This window comes from Phocoena sinus, chromosome 16 (genome assembly GCF_008692025.1).
Source record: "Phocoena sinus isolate mPhoSin1 chromosome 16, mPhoSin1.pri, whole genome shotgun sequence".
NCBI classification, from domain to species: Eukaryota; Metazoa; Chordata; class Mammalia; order Artiodactyla; family Phocoenidae; genus Phocoena; species Phocoena sinus.
This window is the reverse complement of record NC_045778.1, coordinates 25,562,418-25,586,340: the sequence shown is the minus strand read 5'-3', so window position 1 is coordinate 25,586,340 and position 23,923 is coordinate 25,562,418. Positions and strand designations below refer to the sequence as shown.

General features: G+C 39.0%; 1 protein-coding gene across 11 annotated transcripts in view; it reads left to right on the top strand.

Annotated features, from left to right (window-relative positions):
• The first annotated feature begins 4,153 nt into the window (after positions 1–4,153).
• Positions 4,154–23,923, top strand: part of USP54 (ubiquitin specific peptidase 54) — a 92,493-nt gene continuing 72,723 nt past the window's right edge. For 10 of the 11 annotated variants that reach the window (XR_004346157.1, XM_032607970.1, XM_032607972.1 and 7 more), the window contains exon 1: positions 22,140–23,204. Coding sequence is in view for 10 of the 11 variants with exons in the window: in XM_032607970.1 (XP_032463861.1) it covers positions 23,058–23,204 (147 nt within the window). In the remaining variant the exon portion in view is untranslated. Of the gene's footprint in view, positions 4,212–22,139; positions 23,205–23,923 lie in introns of those variants that run through there. The other variant, XM_032607967.1, reaches the window with a different exon arrangement.

Here is a 23,923-nt window from a genome sequence, read left to right as displayed (position 1 = left end):
TCTTCTCTCTTCCTTTTTTGCATTATACCTCTTCTTAGTAATGGGTACTTGAGTAGAATAATCAGCTATTCAAGATACATATGCTATTTACTGACACTAAATAAATCTCAGAATATAAACTAGATACAAACTAGCTATATAGTTTTTATTGTTTTCTATGGACTTTCCAGTATATTCTTCTTTACAATCTAGAGTCAAAGGCTAGAATATTTTCTCCTGGGTTCCTTGTTAACTAAGATCAAGTCCATATTTTAGTTTCATTTTCCAAACTCCAGTTTAAGCTTTTTTTCCCCCATGTGAACATATAGCCAGGAGTCAAATGCTACTGTTCCATGGGCTTCCACTTGATATAAAGCAGTCTTTACCCTGCCCCTCCCCACCTCAGTCCTCCATAATTTATTTAAAAGTCTCCAAATTTCCTCACTGCTCCCTAGAGTGCTAGAATCAAGACACTTTTATTTTCCAATCTGGCTCCTACTCTGGAGCCACTCAACTCCTTCCTTTCCGCAAATATCAGCATTATCATTAGCATCTCAGAAATAAAAACCAACAAAAATGGTTTTTGGGGTTACTCCAGGAGGGAGTCACCTTGGTTTTTCTTAGAGAAATTCTGTTTCTCTTTTATGGCTCTAAGAGAAGCAAAATATTCTCTTATTAAATTGAACATTCTGCTGTACCCTACCCCTCTGGGTAGTGGATGTGACCAAGTGGGAGTTTTCAGCCTATGTTCTTCCATATCACCCCCCCCCCCACATACCCCATCCACCTGCACAAGGATTTCTCTTGATTGTTTTATTCAAGTCTTAGAAGTAGTTTCTCCCTGCTAAAATTTTTTATATTTTTTCAGAGGTCTTTGTCTGTATAGTCAAAGGTGGACTCTTATGGTGTAACATTCCCTGCAAAGTACTTGAAAAATAGGACAAGTTTTGTTGAAGCACGGTTTTACAAAGTACTGTTATTGAACCGAACTTGAGTTCACATGCTTGGAGCCTAGGAAAGCCAATCTGCTGATACCAGGTTGTGGTGAAGGAAAGCACAGCATTTACTGCAGGGTGCCAAGCAAAGAGAACAGTCAGTTGTGCTCAAAAGACTTGAACTCCCCAGTGACTTTCAGGGAAGCTTTATTTATCTAAAGTTTTTTTGATGTGGACCATTTTTAAAGTCTTTATTGAATTTGTTACAATATTGCTTCTATTTTATGTTTTGGTTTTTTGGCTACAAGGCATGTGGGATCTTAGCTCCCTCACCAGGGATTGAACCCGCACCCCCTGTATTGGAAGGTGAAGTCTTAACCACTGGACCGCCAGGGAAGTCCCAGGGAAGGGTTTTTTAAAGGCAACATTATGGGTGAGGGTTGCAGGGTGCCTGATCAACTCATGGACATTCTTCTGATTGGTTGATGGTGAGGTAACAGGGTAATGTTCCTGGAATCTCAGTCATCAATCTTCTGGTTTCAGATAGTCTGGGGTCTAGTGCTTGTGGTTAGATGTAGTCACCATTCTCTACCTGGGAGGTCGGGGGTCTTAGTTTCTGCAGAACAGCTCGAAGATATGCATCAGATTGTTATCAGTAGCCCTTTAGGAGGAACCAGGAGTCCTGTGACTAATCTAATCATTAATTGCATGAGGCTGCTCTTTGGAACTCAGGGAAGGCCTAGGAGACTAAAGCCTTTTTTCTACAACCAAGAAACTGAGACACGGAGTGGCTTTTGTACCTGGGAAGGCTCTGCAGGCTCCTGCTCAGCTTCACTGTTGTAACCAGTGTCGTCCAACTTCAGGATCCCTGAACATTTAAAAATGACATCTAAACCCATATATGTTAGTCTCCCTCTTTGTTTGGGAACCCTTGACTGAAACTCCCCACCTTGGCTAGGCAGGATGATAACTGCTTGCCTGCATTGTCTCACAGTAGGAGGTCCTGAAGAAGAACATGGTTCTGCCGTGGAAAACTAACCGGGAGAATTTGGGAGGAGCTGAAAGGAGGAAGGACAGGCCAGCCCATAGTATGTCTTGTAAAACTAACCTGGAAAAATTTGGGAGGGGCCAGAAGGAGGAGGGAGGAGACAATGTGTCCTGGCAACCTCCCATAAACCTTCACGATGAAATCCATCTTAGCTGAGACATGCCTGTGCCACCAGGAAGGACCCTGAGTCAGACCGAATATGGGCCAAGCAAGATGATTGGCCACCTGGAAACTGATCCCCTTACCATAAAACCTGAGACTGTGAACCACGGGGCAGAGGAGTTCTCCTAGGTTCCCTTACCCTGTTGCTCTCTGCTCGGGCGCCCCTTCCCAGTAAAGTCTTTTGCTTTTGTCAGTATGTGTGTCTCCTCGGTTTCATTTCCGAGTGTTAGACAAGAGCCCACTCTCGAGCCCTGGAAGTGGTCCCCCTTCTTGCAACATCTTGACCTAGCAATCATGCCCACAAAAATACTCCTACAAGCAATTTGGCACTCATCTAGCACAAAGCTGTAGTTACTCAATTTATTTTGGGTTGAGATGCCTAGTGGTTGACACAGGGTTTTCTTTATATGAGACAGAATCTCCTATGCACTCTTGAAAAGGAAATAAGAAATGTCCAAAAATAACTTATACAAGGCAGAATGTGAGTATGTAGGAGAGTTTTGCATGAAGTATTTTCTGAGGGGCTTCAAAAGAGATTACAGTTCATTAGGGTAAGATTTCCCTGTGGATCACCTCCCTTGCCTGGCTGAGATAAGTCATGTTATCTAGTTGCATTGTAACCAGGGTTGCCCCAGTATTCTTAGTTTTATTTGATTAGTTCCACAAGGAATATATAACCATCTCTTAAGGACTTGATTGGAGAGCTTGACCTTGATATTTGTACACTCTTTTTTTGTATTTAGCACTGATCGTAGAAATCCTGTGTTTCACATTTTGAAATGACACTAACATCTCCACCACCCCCTCCACCAAGCACTAGGAGACCTGAATTAGAATGCTAATGGTTAGCAAAAGAAAAGCAATAGTTTCTTTTTTTCTTTTTTTTTTTTTTTAATTTGGGCACTTCCCTTCTTGTGAAAGGACTACTTTAGACTAGTATATTGTTAAAATGTAAGAGCTTAATTAGTTTTGGGTAGTGCCTGCTTTTGTTTAATTTTGCCAATAAATCTTAATTAAATCTTTAAAAAAATCAACCCATACATTTTCTCTCAACCTATAGAAATACAACAGAACTTCCTATTCGGCAAGGATTCTGCTGATGAGTTTTTTCATCAGTATGCTTATAAAAAACTCCTTTCAATAAAGCTGTTTTATAACAGGGAGTAGTACATAGAAGGGTGTGCGTTGGTCCTCTGGGGCCTTTGTGCCCTGCCTGCAAATGTGAGTTCTGGGTGGAATGATCACATGTTTGGGGGTAGGACTCTGCCTGCTGTTTGTTCTTGGTGATATAATTTGGCCTCTTCCCTGAGAGAAGGGGGGAGATTTTTCACTGTCCTCGCCTTTCAGGTTGGGAATCTTTGAGAGTCCAAGCTTTTAAAAATTGATTCCTGAATCCAACCTCTCAGTTTACACATTAATTTTCTTTAAGAGTGTGTCTTGTTTAAGATAGTTGGGAAAGTTTTGCCTCTTAAAATGATTTAATTCAATTTAAGTCTAGACAGTCTTGGAATTATGAATTAAGGATTCAAACACGACATTGTTTTGGTTTTCTCAAAAGCACTACGAAAGCGTCGTCAAGTGCTCCTTTTGACTTAGTGCAAAGGACTTTTTTAGTGCTGGCCCTCCATTTGAAAGCAGCTGCCACTCCGCAAACCTTATTGTTATACTGCTGACCTCTGTCATCAGGAATGCTCCGGGAGGAAACAGACTCCTAAATGTTTTTCTTAAGCCTTTATGAAGTTTGTGGTGTGTCCTTTCAAGTTACTTTTGGTTAGTTTCTTAAGTTTACTTTGTGTTTCGTTGGAAGCTCCATGTTTTTAGCTTTATCATGAATTGTCAGTGCTGAGTTCCTGGTAGGTGGTAAAAAGAATTGCCCTTTCCTTGTTACTCTGTTCTACGGGAAGCCTTTGTGGTTTAAATTCACAGTTTCCCATTGTTGCTAGCTTCAGTTGTCTCCTCCCAACGTACCCTTCCCTCCCCAGAACTCTAGCTCTTCCCTTGCCCCTCCCCATTCCTGTATCACTGGTCCCACAAATGCCCTTGTGATTTCTGGTGGCCTTTTGCTGGAGGTTTGAGTGTGCTCTCTGGTAAGTACGTGCTTGTGGTAAAACTGGGTGGGTGGAGGGATGTAGGGAACTGGTCAGTCTTTGTGAAGTGTTGCTTTTAACGAGCAAAGTTTAAACCTTGAAAGTGAGGTTAACTTCTTAAGTTTCAGAAGGCTTCTTTAATGCTGACTGTTGTTTCTGTGCTTCCCTCCTTTTATTCAATTATTAAGGCTTTGGAACTTTGATTTTTATTATTGGTTTAAAAACCCATTCTCATAGATTTTCTTGAGCTCATAGAATTAAAGGCAAGGGTTGTGGGTTTAGTATTTTAAATTTCCTTCAGATAGAAGGTTATTTGTGATTTCTTTATACTTATTTTCAGTATTAACATACTGATAAAAGAAATAATGAAGAAGAGGTCTTATTTTGTGGCTAAGCTGGAAAGTAGCATTTATTTCCAGAATTGGAATGATTCTTTTTTCTTCTCAGCAAATGTTGGCAAAATTCACTAAAATTTTGGCAATATATTGTCAATTCTGGGAAATGGTTTGCTGAGTACTTGAGGATAACAGATGGTTCTGGGAATTACTTTTGGGAAGTTAGATTTGTTCATTAGCACCTTCTCTCTTGAGATGTAAGGGTCTATAATCCTTTGAAAGTAAAATATTTAATATTTGGTGTTCAGCTTAAGTCAAATATCACTTTCATAATGGGCTTTCTATTTCCTTGGATTATATGTTTTGATCTTCAACTAAGAAACAGTGTGTGTGTGTGTGTATGTGTGTATGTATGTGTTGACATTGAATGGATGATATTCTGGTATTTCAAGCAGTTATAAAGTTATAAGCCTTGGGTTCTTCAGAAGTACTGCTAATTGAAAGTCATTTTTATGGTAGATGATGTGAGGGAAAACTTGTTTGTGGTATTTCATTGCGGTTCAATTGAATCACTTATTCAAGTGATAGGTGCACTTGTATAATAATGAATTCCTGAGCTCTACTACCATGTGGCAAGTGCTAGTTTCTATACTAAGTGCTTTGCATTTACTTCTAATTCCCAATATGACCTTGTCAGATAGGTAGTATTATCCCATTGGGAAACAGTCATGCATAGGTAGAACATGGGTTTTTCTTTTTTGGAAAATGAGGGAAATAATCCCTACTTGGTAGATTAATTGTGAGAATTAAAGGTCGTACCGTGTGTCTGGTGCTAGCATAGAGTTTGGTGTTCACTAAGTGGTGGCTACTGTTATTATAATTTTACAGCTGAAAGAGCTGGGGGGTAAGTACTTTGCTTAAGGTCTCTCAGTTGTCAGAAGCAGAGGTGGGATTTGAACGGGCCTCAAAACCAGGAGTCTGGCAGCAGGTTTTGTTTGAGTATTGGAAGGCTTTTAGAGTAGATTTCAGTGGATCCCTGCCCATCCCTCCACTCTTGCCCCCAGAGAGGAGGGGTTTCTTTGCTTTGTATCCTCTGTCACCTTCCCAGTCATGTGCTTGGTCTCTCACACTGGAGTTGCTTGTGCCATTCAGTGCCAGTGTTCTCCTAGCAGAAACGAGTCAAGCCAGTGCAGTCAGTGGCTTTTGATAGAGCCATCATGCTTTCATTATTGTTTGTGCTGAAATAATTTGGGCAGTGGTATGTTTATTTTTTTTTAATTTTTTAAATTGTAAGCTCCTTTTTTTTAAAGTGGTATGTTTATAATGATTAATAAATACTGCATGGTTGCAATTGAACATTTACGTTGAAAAAAAATCTTAGGGTTTAAAAAATTAGGAAAAAACTCTCTAGTTCTAAGTTACTGAACTAGAGGATAATATAAGGCAACTTTATGGAACTCATAGTTATCATTTTGCTATCCTGGGGCCTAATGTATTCACTATTGACTTTTTTCCCTTTATCTACCACAGTTACTAGTTTGGCGCTACTAGCAGTATGTTTGTTTGTTTGTTTCAAATTTATTTATTTATTTAATTTTTGGCTGTGTTGGGTCTTCGTTTCTGTGCGAGGGCTTTCTCTAGTTGTGGCGAGCGGGGACCACTCTTCATCGCGGTGAGCGGGCCTCTCACTGTCACGGCCTCTCTCGTGGCGGAGCATAGGCTCCAGACGTGCTGGCTCAGTAGTTGTGGCTCATGGGCCCAGTTGCTCCGCGGCATGGGGGATCTTCCCAGACCAGGGCTCGAACCCGTGTCTCCTGCATTGGCAGGCAGATTCTCACCACTGCACCACCAGGGAAGCCCTACTAGCAGTATGTTTCAGGAAGAATATGTGTTTGTTCTACTGGCTATTAGGTAGAGTATCTTTTCTTCCATAGACCTTTGGGAAACAGAAGGTATGATTTAGGTATGATATGATTTAGGCAGTAGATTCAGGAAGAAATAAAGAGATGACTGGTTATACTTATAATTGAGTTATCTCTAAATTTAAAAATGTATATCAAAAAACTTAGTTCTTCATTTATTCTTTTATTTAACAAGTGTTGAACATCTGCTGAGTGTAAGGCAATGTCGCTTTCTGCTTTTTATTCTAATAAAGTACTCGGGTGTTGGTTAAGAAACTGATTAACAAAATGTTCCTGGGAGGGAGAGATTAAATCCCAATTGTAGGGGACAGTATTTAGAAAATCTTTTGGGAAATGAATTAAATATAAATGACTACTCCTTCCTAATAGGGTGTGACTATCATTAGTCTTTATTACTATAAATTGCCAGCAGGATGGCTTCTTCAGGACAGGTTTGCAGAGTGGAGTGGATTATTAGTATTAGGAAATACTGGAAGATGGGGCTGGGGAAGGTAATACAGATGACCCCTTGAACAACAGGGACTGAATTGCATGGGTCCACTTATATGCAGGTTTTCTTCAATAAATATACATATTCCTTATTGAGCAAATGCCGGGTGTATATAGAACAACTCATTTTTTTGTGTTTTAAGTGTAAGTATTTTGTCACTGAAGTTTTTTGAGCTAAATAGTAATTGATCAGAGATTGCTTTGGCACCATTTTATAGGTAGGATTAGAAGGGGGAGAATAGTTTGGAAGTTACCACAGTAGTCGAGGTGAATTGTATTGAAAAGGCATTATTTTTAGATACATTTTCCCTCAATTTTGATGTGGCTTTTGGTTTGTGCTATCAATTATAGTTTAATCTCATAGAATTTTTACAGTAAGTGTGTGTGTGTGGGGGCGGTGTGTAAGAGAGAAAGGGAGAAGGAAAGAGAGAGGATGGGTATAGGGGATGCAGTTATCATAATCATAGCTACTATTTATGGAGCTCCTATTTTGTACCTGGCCCTAAGTGTTATAATTTTGTTGCAATACTCTCAATAAATCACATTTATTACATGTAGTAAATGACCTGAAAGTGATGTAGCAGGATTGGAATTTAGATTCATTTTATCCTGCTTCTTCATAATTATCATCAAAACATTTATGCCTCATTTGCTAGATACTGGGCTAATTTTATATATATATATAAAATATATATACACATATATGTATGTATACACACACACTATTTCATTTAACCCTCGTAAGAGTCGTATGAGAGACATATATATATTTTTAAATTCCATTTTACTGATGAGGTACCTGAGACTTCAATAATTGATTCAATAAGTTGGTCAAGATAACACAGTTGTTAGGTGGTAGAGTCCAAACCTGTTCTACCATGTGAACTCTAGGTCCCTAAGTTTTATTTTTATTTATTTATTTATTTTAAAAATTTATTTATTTTATTTATTTATATTTGGCTATGTTGTGTCTTTGTTGCTGGGCGTGGGCTTTCTCTAGTTGTGGTGTGCGGGGGCTACTCTTCGTTGTGGTGCGCGGGCTTCTCATTGTGGTGGCTTCTCTTGTTGCAGAGTGTGGCCTCTAGGCCCGCGGACTTCAGTAGTTGTGGCTCACAGGCTCAGTGGTTGTGGCTCGTGGGCTCTAGAGCACAGGCTCAGTAGTTGTGGCACATGGGCTTAGTTGTTCCACGGCCTGTGGGATCTTCCCGGACCGGGGCTCGAACCTATTTCCCCTGCATTGGCAGGCGGATTTTTAACCACTGCACCACCAGGGAAGCCCGGTCCCTAAGTTTTATAAATCACATTGTGTTCCCTGGGAATGGTGCCTCCTGGATCTCCACTATGATCATGGTGTTTCCTGAGGTTATATAATGTGGTTGGCCCTGCAAAGGCTGCACTTTAAACCACTATGTTCTTTCTACTATCATGCTGCCTCCCTTGGAAGTCAGTAGATTAGCTGTATAGCTCTGGATCTTTATAAGGAGGGGCTAAGTAGCCTGCAAATGTCATTTCTTTTTATTTATTTTTTAAATTAATTTATTAATTTATTTTTGGCTGTGCTGGGTCTTAGTTGCAGCATGTGGACTTCTTAATTATGGCATGTGGACTCTTGATTGCGGCATGTGGGCTCTTAGTTGTGGCGTGCAGACTTCTTAGTTGTGGCATCCCACCAGGGATCGAACTGGACCCCCCTGCGTTGGGAGCACGGAGTGTTACTCACTGGACTGCCAGGGAAGTCCCCAAATGTCATTTCTTAGTCGTTACATTTGTCACTTAATAGTAAAGTGAAACATGTCTTGTTTTTTTTTCTTTTTTTTTTTCCAGCTGCTTTTGGACAAATTTATTGTAAATGACAGTTTTCTAAGCTCTTACAAAAAGAAAAAATATAAGGCTTTCTGTCCTTTATCAGCATACAGTTTTTCTTGTTGTACATGATGTAATAGTTTGAAGCTGCCAAAGTCCAACCCTCAGGAAATTGTTTGAGTTGAGTAACTGTATTCACTGGGGAGTTTGTGATAACCAGCCCATAAATCAACAAATAACGTGGCCTTTTTTTTGGTTGTAGATGCTATCTCTTTTTATTTTTAAGCTTGAATCAGAGCAAATATTGATTGAGTTGATACAGTCTTCATTAGAAAAAACCATCTGTGATATCTCAAGCTAGATATGGAGATTTGGAGGACTCTTATTTAAGGAGAGTCAGAGTTTATCAGAATGTTGGAATTGGCTGTTCTAGGTACTTATCCCTTCAAACGAGAAGTTTTCTCTTTAAATTAAACTTTCAGTGATTCAGTGCCTATTATATTCAACTTCTGTGTGGAATAAAAAGATACCCTTAAGGAATATGTGAGGTACTCCATGTACACAAATAACTGTAATGTGGGGGAGGATGGGAATGCTTATCTTGGAGTGGAGGATGAGTGAGGGGCATTTAATAGGTGCTCAGTGAAATGTCTGATGAATAAATGAGTGAGTAGATGTAGCTGGAAAATGGTGGTAAGGTCTAATGATTCTCAAACTTTGTGTAGGTGCCAGACATATTTAATTCAATCTTATAAATTAGTAGTTAATTTTACTAGCGGACTATGTGAATGTAAAAATATGCAATAAAAAAAGCACAATCATGGACTTCCCTGGTGGCTCAATGGTTAAGAATCCACCTGCCAATGCAGGAGACATGGGTTTGAGCCCTGGTCCGAGAGATCGCACATCCTGTGGAGAAATTAAGCCCGTGCGTTACAACTACTGAGCCCACATGCCACAACTACTAAGCCCGTGCGCCTAGAGCCCTTGCTCTGCAACCAGAGAAGCCACTGCAATGAGAGGCCTGAGCACCGCAATGAAGAGTAGCCCCTGCTCACCACAACTAGAGAAAGCCGGCGCGCAGCAACAAAGATCCAGCACAGCCAAAAATAAATAAATTAATTTTTAAAAAAAGAAAGCACAATCATGAACATGAGTCAATAAGAAAAAAAACCTGTCAAAATAGGTCCTGTTGACTGATTTGGGTTTTTTTTTGTTTTTGTTTTGTAGAAAAGAACAGTTTTATTGCTTTGCCAGGCAAGGGGGGACACAGCGGGTTCCTGCCCCCAAAAAACTGTCCCTGCTTTTTTTTTTTTTTAAGTTTACTCTTTGTTCATGTTTTTGCCTTGTTAGCAGTGGAATAAGTGGACAAGAAAAAATTATGGGAGAGAAACTTGTGAAAACTCCATCCATTAATTTCTCCCCTTGTGAATTATAAAAATACAATTTTTCTCTAGCCAAAAGAATACCCATCTCTGGAAGCCATTGAAAAGGTGAGTGTCATGGTATTTTAGGAGTCCTCTGGTAGTCACATATATAGGAATGGAGACCTGTTAAAGAGTCAGAATGTGGTCCAGTAGTCCAGAGGGGAGAGGATCTGGACCTTAGCAGCAGCAGCAATGAAAATAGAATGAAAGGAAATAGAAATCCACATCTGGCCCCCTGTTTCTAAATAGGAAGTAGTTACCAATTATTAAACAGCTTTCTCAATGGTTGGTTACCTCTGGTCCAGAGTCCTTTCATTCTGTTTTTAGGGAAAATGAGTTTAAATTCCAATTTTAGTTTTACTTTAAGTAAGGAAACTATAAATTAAAGATAATTCATCTATGAATTATAGATAATTTAGAAAATAGAGAAAAGAGGAAAAAAAATAATTCATCATCCTAACAAGACCCCTGCTATTTTACATTTACTTATACTTGATCTTGTGGATTTAAAAACTTTTCTAATAGTTCATTCTAGGTAAATCGAGCTCTGAGAAACAGGTTTCTGTACGAATAACCCATTAACTGCTAAACTTTGATGTTAAACATGATAACCCTAGACATTTCACACAAGCCTTCATTGGACTCTAAATTTCCCATGATCACAAACTATTAGTCCACTTACCTTTATAAGTATAGATGTTAATCCTCCAATTGCCTCTATTCCGCATTGGGCCCAAGCTTTCATCTCCCTCAATGAATTATTTGCACATTTAAAAAGTTTTTTATTTGAACCAATTTTGGACTTACAGAAAAGTTGCAAAAATAGTACTGTTTTTATGTAGCCCTAACCCAGCTTCCTCTAATCTTATCATCTTATATAAGCATAGTATAATAAACAGAACCAGGAAATTAGCATTGGTTCAATACTGTTACGTAAAGACCAAGACCGTCAAACTTCAAGTTTCTTCACCATTGTTCTTTATTGAGGATCCTATCTAGGATCTCACATTGCATTTTAGGCTTTTCTCCTCCTTAGTCTCCGAGGTTCTGTAAAAGTTTCTCAGTCTTTCTTTGTCTTTTATAACTTTGACATTTTTGGAGGGTATTAGTCAGTTATTTTGTCAAATATTCCTCAATTTGGATTTGTCTGATTTTTTTTTTTCCTCATGATTGAACTGAGATTATATGGTTTAGGCAAGAATGTCAAGAAATGTGTTCTCAGTGCTTTATTACCATGGGATTCACGATGTCAGTATGTATTATTGCTCGTGATGTTCGACTTGATCACTTGGTTAAGGGGGTTTCTGCCTCATTTCTCTACAGTAAAGTTACTATCTTTCCCTTTGTGGTTAATAAATGTCTTGGTGGAGATACTTTGATACTATCATTTGCATGAATGTCATGGAATTCTCTACGTATAGAATTAGTAGTATTACTTAGAGACCTCATTGAACTTCATTTAATGATTATGAAATGAATTCCCTTAAGGGAGCTATCCCTTTCTAAGATACCTGCACCTTACTCCTGGTTTCATCAAAGGACCTTCAGGTTCTGCAGGAATAAATCCTTTCTAGTCAGTATTGGTCTCAGTTACACTCATATCCCACTCATAAAGAAGTCTCCAGGGCTTCCTTGGTGGCGCAGTGGTTGAGAGTCTGCCTGCCGAAGCAGTGGACGCGAGTTCGTGCTCCGGTCTGGGAAGATCCCACATGCTGCGGAGCAGCTGCGCCCGTGAGCTATGGCCGCTGAGCCTGCGCGTCCGGAGCCTGTGCTCCGCAACGGGAGAGGACACAACAAGGACGAGGCCCGCGTACCGCAAAAAAAAAAAAAAAAAAAAGAAGTCTCCAGTGCTAATGCTAATAAGCTATAGATCTCTGAACCTCCTTTACCCCACTGTTTCTTAGGGTGACAGGCTCTTCCTGTGGCCCAGTGTCATCTCTCTTTATGGTTAAGCCAGTTTCATTTTGCAAACATTTGAATGACTACTTAGGCTTTTTTCAGACACAGAGGCTAAGAGAAGCTGACTTTGTTGGTGAGGAATATAGTAGTAGATAATTAGGGCGGCTACGTCTATAGCCTGGTTTAATACTTTGGCCTGAGAAAAATGGCAGCACATTATGATGCATTGTGTATACTCGTTGTGAAGTAATCATTCTCTGTATTTCATTAATATAGAGAAATGTTTTTTTCTAGAGGTCTTCATTTTCTAGAGCTGTACCTCTAATACTGACAGTCTTGAGCCATGATCTTTTAAATTTAGCCCTGCCATTTCTACTCTGTCAACTCTGTGTGGATCCCTAGTAGAATTATTACAGTCAGCCCAAGAATGAAAAATTCAAAGAGTACAATTTAGATCTATTTAGTGCTAACAAAATTTATATAACGCATAATGTATTAGATGGCTTTGATTAGTAAAATACAAATTTATTAGTATTACCGAATTTAAAGTAGATTTTTTTTTTTTTTTGTGGTACGGGGGCCTCTCACTGTTGTGGCCTCTCCCATTGCGGAGCAACAGGCTCCGGACGCGCAGGCTCAGCGGCCATGGCTCACGGGCCCAGCCGCTCCGCGGCATGTGGGATCTTCCCGGACCGGGGCACGAACCCGCGTCCCCTGCATCAGCAGGCGGATTCTCAACCACTGCGCCACCAGGGAAGCCCTAAAGTAGATTTTTGAATCATATATTTTCTCAAGTAACGTATACTATAAAAGCTCAGTTTCTGTAATATAATTCAGAGTCTGTGGGACCTGGAGCTTACATAATTCAGAGGGCCCACTTTAAGGGAAACATTTTTTTAAAAAAAGAAAAGTAGATATTGGGCCTGAGGGCCTGTGCAAGAGAGGGACCCCGAAGCTTAATCTTCATGGTTTCTTCTTCTTTTTTTTTTTTTCTTAATTCTACCCCACCTTGCCCTTGCCTTTCGGTGTATGGTGCCTCTCCCTTCCCAAGGAATTGCTTTTACTAATATCATTTCCTGTCACAATTCATGGTTTTTTCTAAGCTTGCCTCTGGATGTGGGGGTCTGCAAAAAGGTTGGGACCCACTGTTTTCTTTCATTTCACACATGGGAAAAGTTTTTTAGCCTGCTCACAGGAAGTTAGTGTGTTCAGATTGGGAACAATGTGGGACATACAATTTAGTATCTACTACATAAAGAAATAGGTAATAGGTGATAAGATGACATGCTTCTTTCCCAGTTTTGGCTTCTAAGCTTCCTAGAAGTTTACCTGATGTTAGAGACAACAAGGTAATGCAGGCTGTTTTGACTTAGTAAAGCCCAGGAGCTAGGTCGTAATGATGATTAAATAAGTATAAAGTAGATTAAAGATTAAATAAATATTTATGTTCACATTTTTTATTTCTTCATGATTCAGACTTGGTAGGTTGTATATTTCTATATTTTAATTTATTTCTTCTAGATTATTCAGTTTGTTGGTGTATAATTGTCCACTGTAGTTTCTTATGATCCTTAGTATTTCTCTGTTATCAGTTGTAATTTCTCCTTTTTAATTTCTGATATTATTTATATGAACCTTCTCTCTCTTTTTTCTTAGTCTAGTTAAAGATTTGTCGATTTAATTTATATTTTCAAATCCCAGCTTTTAGTTTCATTGGTCTTTTCTGTTGCCTTTCTAGTATGTGTTAATCAACTTGATATGGGAATCCCTTCACACAATGTATTCATATATAAAATCATCACATTGTACACTTTAAATACATTACAGTTTTATCAATTATACCTCAATAAAGTTGGGAAAAAAGGAATTTATGAACAAGCTTATTCAGAGTCTATTCAGCAGTAGTAAAATATAGGTTGCTGTATCTTCTTCAGAGTTGAGAGCAACACGGCAATAAGATTCTTGTATGCTCTTTCTCCTCCTTCCATCTTTGATTGAATATTCCATTGTGTTTGGAGTTGGCTGGAAACTAATAAATGTGGATAAAGATAATGATACATTTTCTGCAAAGAGTTTGGGAATAACTAGCTGACAAATAGCCTACTATCTGTTAGTTTGTTGTAGTCTAGGACTATTCTCTGCAGGATGCTGCGTGCCCTTTGGTTGCTACTGTTACAAAGGCAAAATCAATCAGATAGGAGTCTTAGATAATGGACTATGGAGCCGTTTTAATTTAAATTTGAATAAGTTTGCATCTAGCACTTAGTTACCAATATCAGGTGGTGGTTGTTTCTAATCATCATCTAATTGGCTGACCTGAAAACTAAGCAAGATTCCGTATTGAAAACTGTATATGGGGCTTCCCTGGTGGCGCAGTGGTTAAGAATCCACCTACCAATTCAGGGGATACGGGTTCGATCCCTGGTCCCGGAAGATTCCACATGCTGTGGAGCAACTAAGGCCGTGTGGCACAACTACTGAGCATGCGCTCTAGAGCCCGCGAGCCACAACTACTGAGCCCACGTGCCACGGCTACTGAAGCCCGCATGCCTAGAGCCTGTGCTCCGCAACAAGAGAAGCCACCACAATGAGAAGCCCGCACACCGCAATGAAGAGTAGCCCCCGCTATCTGCAACTAGAGAAAGCCCTTGCTCAGCAACGAAGACCCAAAGCAGCCAAAAATAAATAAATTAAAGAACAACAACAACAACAACAAACAAACTGCATATGGACAACTTCTTTGGAACAGATTTCCACTAAACAAATAATGCAATGCTCACCAAGTTTGTTTAGCTTTGGGTTTTTTGTTTGTTTGTTTTTTTAAACTAAGTATCTAAGGATATGACTCAGATGCATTTATACAGAACTACCTCACTAGGATCTCATCTGCCCAAAGCTGTGTGATGTTCCTTAAAATATTTATATTGACAGTGAGGAAAGCCTGAAGTTTTAACTGAATCACGTTAATATTAGAATATCTTGCTTTATAAGATGAAGTAATTATGGAAAGTTTATGTATATGTGTACACATACATACATACATATATACACACACATATATATTTAGAATCATGCTTTTTAGTTAGAATCAATTTATAAATAGAAAGATAGATTATATGACAAATAAAATAAACTATAGTGAACTCCTATGTAATGTATCCCCACAATAACAGATATTTGTATATAACACAATAACAGATATTTGTATATAACACAATTGACTTCTGACCTCCATCCATTCTCTATTCTCAGATGGGATGGAGGGGAACAGGGAGAGGGGAAGGACCCTAGAAACAATGGTCTGATAGAAACATTAATTTCCCTTACAATTATAGAAGATTTATATAGGAATTCAGAAATGGGGGAGATCCCTTCAGGCTTGGGGTAGTCAAGGAGTGTTTTACAAAGGTTTTTACAAAGAGGCTGGGTTACCTATAGAGGGGAAGTAGGATACTGAGCATCCCAAGTAGGTAAAACTATTAATAAGATCACAGAAATGGGAAAACTCTTTGTTTGGGGAGAAGTTTTTTTGTTTTCTTTTTATAAATTTATTTATTTTTGGCTGCGTTGGGTCTTTGTTGCTGTGCGCGGGTTTTCTCTAGTTGCAGCGAGCAGGGGCTACTCTTCGTTGTGGTGCACGGACTTCTCGTTGTGGTGGCTTCTCGTTGCGGAGCACACGCTCTAGGCGCACAGGCTTCAGTAGTTGTGGTGCCTGGGGTTAGTTGCTCCACGGCATGTGGGATCTTCCCGGACCAGGGCTCAAACCCGTGCCCCCTGCATTGGCAGGTGGATTCTTAACCACTGTGCCACCAGGGAAGCCCTGGGTGGAGAAGTTTTATGTAGTTTTATGTAGTGAGATAAAAAGAGATAAATATAAAATATAAATTAAGGTCAGATTATGTTATTAAGAATCAGACTGAGAAGTTTGGACATTATTCTTCAGGAGGGACCTGGGAAAGGTTTTTGTTTTTTTAATTGACACTTTAAAATATGCTTTAAAAGGTGTTTTTTAGAATCTTTGGTAGTCTATATAAAATTACTAAAATTTATATTAAAATACCACAGTCTTTTTGGTATAGAGTTCTGAGTTTTGCTAAATGCATAGAGGTAGTATAGTATAACTACCAGCACAATCAAGATACATAACAGTTTCATCACCCTGGTACTGCCCCTTTGCAATCAACCCCTACTGTCACGCACAACTTCTGGAAACACTGGTCTATTTTGACTTTTAATTTTGACTTTTCCAAGTTGTCATAAAAGTGAAATCATATAGTATATAGCCTTTTGAGTCTCATCATAGTACATTTGAGATTCATCCATATTTTTGTGTATGTCAGTATTCTTTCCTTTTTATTGTTGAGTTTAATGTATATATGTACCACTTACTAGTTGAAGAACATTTGGGTTGTTTCCAGTTTTTGGTGATTATGTGTAAAGCCACTATAAACACTTGTGTAAAGGTTTTTATGTGGCATAAGCTTTCATTTCTTTTGGGTAAAATACCTAGGAATGGGATTGCTAGGTCAGATGGTAAAAGTATATTTAACATTATATGTAATTGCCAACAGTGTCATTTTGCATTTCTATCAGCAATTTAGGAGACTTCCAGTCGCTCTGATACTTCCTCATTAGCCTTTGTTATTGTCAGGTTTTAAATATTTTTGTTTGTATTTTTAGCTACTTTAGTAGGCATGTAGTGTGGTTTTAATTCCATTTCCCTAAAGACTAATAATATTGAATATCTTTTTATATGTTTATTTGCTATCTGTGTATTTTTAAAAATTTATTTAATTTATTTATTTTTGGCTATGTTAGGTCTTTGTTGCTGTGCACGGGCTTTCTCTAGTTGCAGCGAGCGGGGGCTACTCTTTGTTGCGATGCACGGGCTTCTCATTGGGGTGGCTCTCTTGTGTAGCACAGGCTCTTGGTGCGTGGGTTTCAGTAGTTGTGGCTCGTGGGGTCAGTAGTTGTGGCTCACAGGCTCTAGAGCACAGGCTCGGTAGTCGTGGCGCACGGGCTTTGCTCCATGGCATGTGGGATCTTCCTGGATCAGGGCACAAACCTGTGTCCCCCGCATTGGCAGGCGGATTCTCAACCACTGTGCCACCAGGGAAGTCCTGTGTATTTTCTTTTTTTCTTTTTTTTTTTTTTTTGCGGTACGCAGGCCTCTCACTGTTGTGGCCTCTCCCGTTGTGGAGCACAGGCTCCGGACGCGCAGGCTCAGTGGCCATGGCTCACGGGCCCAGCTGCTCTGCGGCATGTGGGATCTTCCTGGACTGGGGCACGAACCCGTGTACCCTGCATCGGCAGGCGGACTCTCAACCACTGCGCCACCAGGGAAGCCCGCTTTGCCTGCTTTTGAGTCCGTATTTGGCATATATCAGGGTCCTTCCATGTGTGCGCACACATCTCTTAGCCAAGATGGATTCTAGTGAAGCACCTATAGGTAGGTTGACATCTCTTGCTATGAGGTGATGCCCCCTCCCTTTTGACCTCCAAAGAGCCTTTCTGTGCATGTATAGTCAGGAAGGTCTTCTTGACCTGAAGAAAGAGAAATATGTTGTCTCTATCTTTATCTGGGCAGTGCTCAGCTCTTCTCTCATGCCTGCTATTTTGGAGTATCTGTCCACAGGGGACAACTCCAGCTGCCCAGCCTGGGGCCCATCTGTCTCCTGCCTCAATGCCATTAGTAAAATAAATAAATAAATAAATAAATAAATAAATTTTAAAAAATGGGGGATAAAGAGGAGGGACTGTTTTGGGGGGGAAGGCGGTGACTTCAGATTTGGACATGTTAAACTTGTTTTGAAAGTGGGACAGTGTGTACATAGTTGGTAATTTGGTTTCAGAGTTCATAAGATTTGTGATTTATCAAACCAGAAGTTATGGTTGAAGTTCTGATGGAAAAGGGGATGAGAACACTCATGGGAAGTACTCTAGACAAGAGCAAGAAGGTCTAATTTTAACTTTAGGGAATGTTTAGGTTTTTTTTTTTTTTTTGGCTGTGTTGGGTTTTGTTGGTGCGCGCAGGCTTTCTCTAGTTGTGGCGTTACAGTGCACGGCCTTCTCATTGCAGTGGCTTCTCTCGTCACAGAGCAAGGGCTCTAGGCACGCAGGCTTCAGTAGTTGCAGCACGTTGGCTCAGTAGTTGTGGCTCATGGGCTTAGTTGCTCCGTGGCATGTAGGCTCTTCCCAGACCAGGGCTTGAACCCGTGTCCCCTGCATTGGCAGGCAGATTCTTAACCACTGCACCACCAGGAAAGTCCCGGAATGCTTACTTTTAAGAAAGCAACAAAAGAGAGAGAAAATGGACTGTCAGAGCAGTAGGAGAACCAGTGTTTGTCATTCTCTTATTTTTGTCATTCTTTTATTTTCTTATGAATTCACGATTGTGTTACATCAGGCAACCAGTGTTAGGTGCTGCAGAAAAGTTAAGAAGAATGAGGCATATGGAAAAAGCCAATGGGTTTTGAAATTAGATTTCTTTAGAAGGCAAATGTTCCATGAAGTAAAATTGTGAAGGTGGAATAAAGGAACAGTACCATGTTCTGAAGACATTAATGATGAGCAAGGAGAAGCAGCAGTTGTAAATTATTTTACAGAGACTTTTAGCAGTGAAAGGTTGAAAAAAATTTAGGACAGTAGGCGTAAGGATTTAATAAGTTCAAGGTGGTCTTTGCTGTTACTGGGTTTTTAAAGAATATAGGATATCTATGTGGTTATCTTTAAAGGGAAAAGAGCTCATGAGAAGGGAATGTTTGAATGGTAATAATAACAATAACAATAATTTATATAGCAGTTACTATATGCCAGACATTGATATCCTCATAATAAGCGAGAAGATACTATGGATATAGTTTGTAATTATTGACATGTGGAGTGTACCAAGGAATTGAGGTAATTGCCTGCTGATTTATCAGTGCAAGTACAGATTCTTCAGTAAATTATAAGTAAACTGCTATATAGAATAACAGAACCAGAAATGTGGGCAAATTTTCTGGAAACTGTTGGGATATCTCAGTGTTGTACAGTTTGACTTCCTATTGTTTGGGTTACTTTTGACTTTAATCACTAGTGATGGGGCTACTGTTCCTTCCTTAGAAACTGAGATACTCTTCATGGCTTTTCCATTTGAATCATTGATCAGTTGAACATGGTCAGTGTTTGTAGACCTTCTAAAATGTTACCCTATTCCTTGTAATAGACTCAGTTGCTTACCTTTTTATGTTAAACTTTTTATTTTATTTTTTTAAACTTTGTATTTTTTAAATAATTGTAAAATTCAAATGTTTCTTCAAGCACATAGCTAAATCATACTGACATGTACCTTGCTCTATGTGAGGCCTATTGTTCTTTTTATATAATTAGAAGACTTATTCCTGCTGGCTTACAACTTTCTAGTATCCTGAGGTCCCCAAACAGAAATTTACTTTTCAGTTTTTAGGCTCAGCAATTCACTCATTCAGTGAACTCATTATTAATTCTTTGTTTTGAAAACTTGCTTTCACATACCTATCATGTTAAATCTCAGTCACTGTGTGAAATACGTATTGTGCCACCGTTCCATAGACCCAGAAAACAAAGTTCAGGACACCTAAGTTATTTGGGATTACATAAAGTAGTAAAAATGTAGAATTTGAACCCATGTTTTTCCAACTCCAGGTCTAGTCCTAGTCCTCTTAATAATATCACAATTACTCTACATCACTTACTCCTGACAACAGCTTGAACTTACACTGTTTCGATCTCTCCTTGTCATAGAAATAGGATTCAAGCTTTTATTTCCTTTTAATTTGTCCTCATATCTGTACATTTTTCTTTTTCTTTCTTTTATTTTCGTTTGGGATTGCCAATATCATCTGGCATGGTTATTATCTAACAGCTTAATGATTTTAGTCATGATTTTGCATTGAGTTACTAATACTTCATACAGTACAAGCTAATTCTTACATAATTTTAAATTCTTTTATTATTTGCAGATATCAATTCCTTGTCAACTTAAAAAATAATTTAAAACTTACAAACAAGTTGCAAGAAATGGAACAAAGAATTTTCATATACCCTTGAGCCAGATTTATTTATTGTTAACATTTTGCTATATTTGCTTTACTATTTTCTCTCTCCTTCTCCCTCCATATATACATAAGTATACATGCATACACACAAATTTTTTTTTTTCCTGAACCATTTCAGAGTAGGTTGCAGACATTATGCTCTTTTACCCCTAAAATACTCTGGTATTGCCTAGGAAGTTCTTTTTCTTTTTAAAAATAGGTTGTTAGAGCCATGTCGGTAGAACTCTTTATTTTCTCATGTATCTTTCGTAGATGGATTATATTGTTTGGTGCTAGACCTGTAATTTAAGTGAAATATTTTGTCATCAGTATTTCTTGGACTGTTTGTTATTACCACTCTTGGCTTTGTTCTTTTTGGCTCTCACCTCTGGTTTCTGACACACCTAGCTCAAGTGTGAGAGCTTTTTGCCTTACCCTACATAATGCTGCCATTCAGAGCCTGAGAATCTTTTTTTCTGCTACTGCCTTTTTTCCCTTTGCTCCCTGAACTCAGGGGTGTGTATCATAGGGCAGGCTGAGTTTCAGTGAGCTCCTAATGTGGATACTGGAAACCCCACCTGCCTGCCAAGTCCTTTTGGCTTTGAGCAAAGTGGAGGGTTGGTATTTGTCATTCTTTTGCAGCAGTTGAGCTGAAGGAATGCTGCATGGCTTGTTGGAAGTTGCTTAGTGGCCTCGAGTGGGGTGTGTATGGGGTGTGTGTAGAGGGTTGAGGGTCATGTAGTCTGTGTAGGAGACATGGGGTCCTGCCTGGTGCTATATGCTAATCATCAGGCAGTGTTTATTGAGTGCCTGCTTATGACTAGACTAGCACTGTGTTAGGAGCTTTTGGAATAGTATAATAAAATATATAATTAAGTCACAGTAAGTAGTCAAACAATTCTAGCTCTGACACTTACCAGCTTTGATTTGGGCAAGTTAATGTCTTTAAGCCTCCCTTTACTCTTCTGTGAAACGGAACTATTAATACCTACATGATAGGGCTGTTATGAAGATAAAATAAAGAATATAGGTATTGTTTAGCACATGTCTGACACTAGTTAGTATTTCATTTCATACAGTCATAGTCAGGATACATGACTGACACCATATAAAACAAATAGAGATTAATAAAAACAAATACAGAATAATATGACACTATAATGTATAATCTAATACTTCAACTGTGATCTGTAGATTATAAATAGTCTGGGAATTTAGAGAAGGGAAAGAACAGTCTGTGCAACCGTTTAATGTTCCGGTGCCTCAGCTTTTCCACTGAACACACTATGGATAGTGCTAGGTGAACCAAGAATGATTAAGATGTTATAGCATTTTTGCTTTTTTAGGTCATCCATATGATGGTGGGAAGGAAGGGAGAAGCTTGGGAAACTGTTAGAAACCAAATTTAATATTTAACATTCTTAATTTTTTCCTTCTGTGGACCTGGCAGCCTTACAGGAAAACTTAAAGGTGAATATTAGAAGCATTTCCTTCCAAGGAAATTTTCCCTTGTTGCCTCACTGGCATTTTAATTAGTTGAAAATTAATGTTGGTCAATGGATGGCCTCTGATTGTGAATACCTTGGATATAATCTGAGGATTAAGTGATTTGTAACCCAAATTATCTCTCTGATCCTCTGGCAAAAAATGTAACATACAAACAAACAGGTCAGAAGATTTAGTTCTTTTGGACTGGATGTTAAGGACATATGGTTCACTCGCCATGAGGGTTTCTCTGGGATGGGACATCTTTACTCAGAGCCCAGACTGAAAACATGACCCTCCCACCTTTAAATAGGCTTTTATAGCCATGAGCATTTAAAATACCTTGAAAATTTTCTGTACTCACAACATCCAAAACAGTTTCAATTTCTAGTTTGGTGTGTGTTTACTTGGTAACTTTTTTCTTAGCCTGATTTTGGAAAGTTTGCATTCAGTTCTTATTTTTGTCCAGGTCAACTTTCTTCTCCTAGAAAATTTGGGAGGAGGCTCCTATGAGAGTAAAGCTGCGCACACCTTTTTCTTCCCACCTCTTTGGTTTGAGTGTTTCTCCTTTTTGTTGTTGTTAGGATTTCTTTGCGGGGGTGGGGTGGTGAGCATTGTTTGTCTCGGTTTCAAGTTTTAGTGAGAGGTGAGGCAACGCTGATCTTGGCAGAAGCGCACAAAGCTAGTAGAGTCATTAAATGACGCAAGCTTTTGATTGTTTTTTTTTTTTTCTTTCTTTAAAGCTCTCTGGCACAGCTGGCTAGTCTAGTCACAGAGGAAAAGAGAAGAGACTTTCTGAAGTTCTGGATGGAATACTAGAAAATATTTGGGGCATATTAAAAAACAGCAGCAGAACAACAGAAACTCCATTTATTTCAAACAAGCTTCTTAGCTTTGTGGAATCTATGTCAGTTGCTTAGAACTTGGGTTTTTACTTCAGAGGATGATGGGACGAGGCAATAGAAGGCGAGGAGGGTTGCGTTGGATTCTTGCTTATCTGTCTGCCTCTCCTTCCAGTTGGAAAATTCTTCAATCCACAAGAAGCATTATAAACAAGCCTAAAGAACACATCCTACCCTGATCCTGGATTCTGTTGGAGTTGAGGAGTACAGCCACTTCACCAGGGTTTTATGGAGGCAGTTCAAGAAAAATCGAAGGAAGGATTTCTCTGTTTGAATTAATCCTGTGCCATGTTACATTTTGGGCATTGCTTGGAGCAAGTAGAGGACAGCTCTGTCATGTGGATCTAAGGATACCTGAGTTTCTTGAGCTGCATATATGATGTTTGAAATGTTGTAAATTTAAAATCTTTCAACATAAATTTGTTAAATTCTGGATTCTCTTTATATTAAGGACTTCAGCAGACAGAAATTCCCTCCCCAAAAGATACAAAACTTCCTCTGTGTTTTCAGGCTAAATGTGAACAATAATGTCTTGGAAGAGAAATTATTTTTCAGGGGGCCGTGGTAGTGTCCAAGGGATGTTTGCTCCTCGAAGCTCAACCTCCATAGCCCCCAGCAAAGGCCTCAGCAATGAGCCAGGACAAAACAGCTGCTTCCTCAACAGTGCCTTGCAGGTAAGGGTAATTTCTTTCTTTTTGGTGAACTTTGACTTTCACTTGCTGATGCTGTATTTCTGATTACTCTTTTAAATCTGATACTTGATAGTCTCGGTTTGAGGTCAGCAGCCTAACATCATTTTTTAAGTTAATCTCTGTGATCGTAGGCAAGTCACTTTATCTCTTTGAGTCTCAATTACCTCATTTGTAAAAGAGGAGAGTAATAATGATAGTAGAAATAATAACTGTAACTACTACTACTTAGCTGTCTAAAGGGAGGTACATGGACTAGATGATCTTACTACTTGTTTATTGACTTTTTTCCTGAACAGTCTCTACTGTTTCCTTTTTTTCCATCTGAGACAAAGGTGTCTCATCACCCTAGTTGCTTTCCTCTAGTATAGAAAGCAAAATTCTTTCCACAATTCTCAGGTATGTTATTCTTTTTTTTAATATTTTTTTAACTTTTTATTGATGTATAATATACATACAGGAAAATGCATGTATCATAATTATACAGTTCAGCTTTCAAAACTGATCACAACCATGTAAACAGCACCCAGATTAACAAAGAGCTGATTTCCAGCTTCCAGAAGACTCCCTTGTGCTCTCTTCCAGTCACTAACCACTCCCCAAGGGTGAACACTATTGAAGGGTAACCACCAACCATAGATTAGTTTTGCCTGTTTTTGAACTTAATTTAAATGAATCAGGTATGTTATTCTTGTCTCATAATA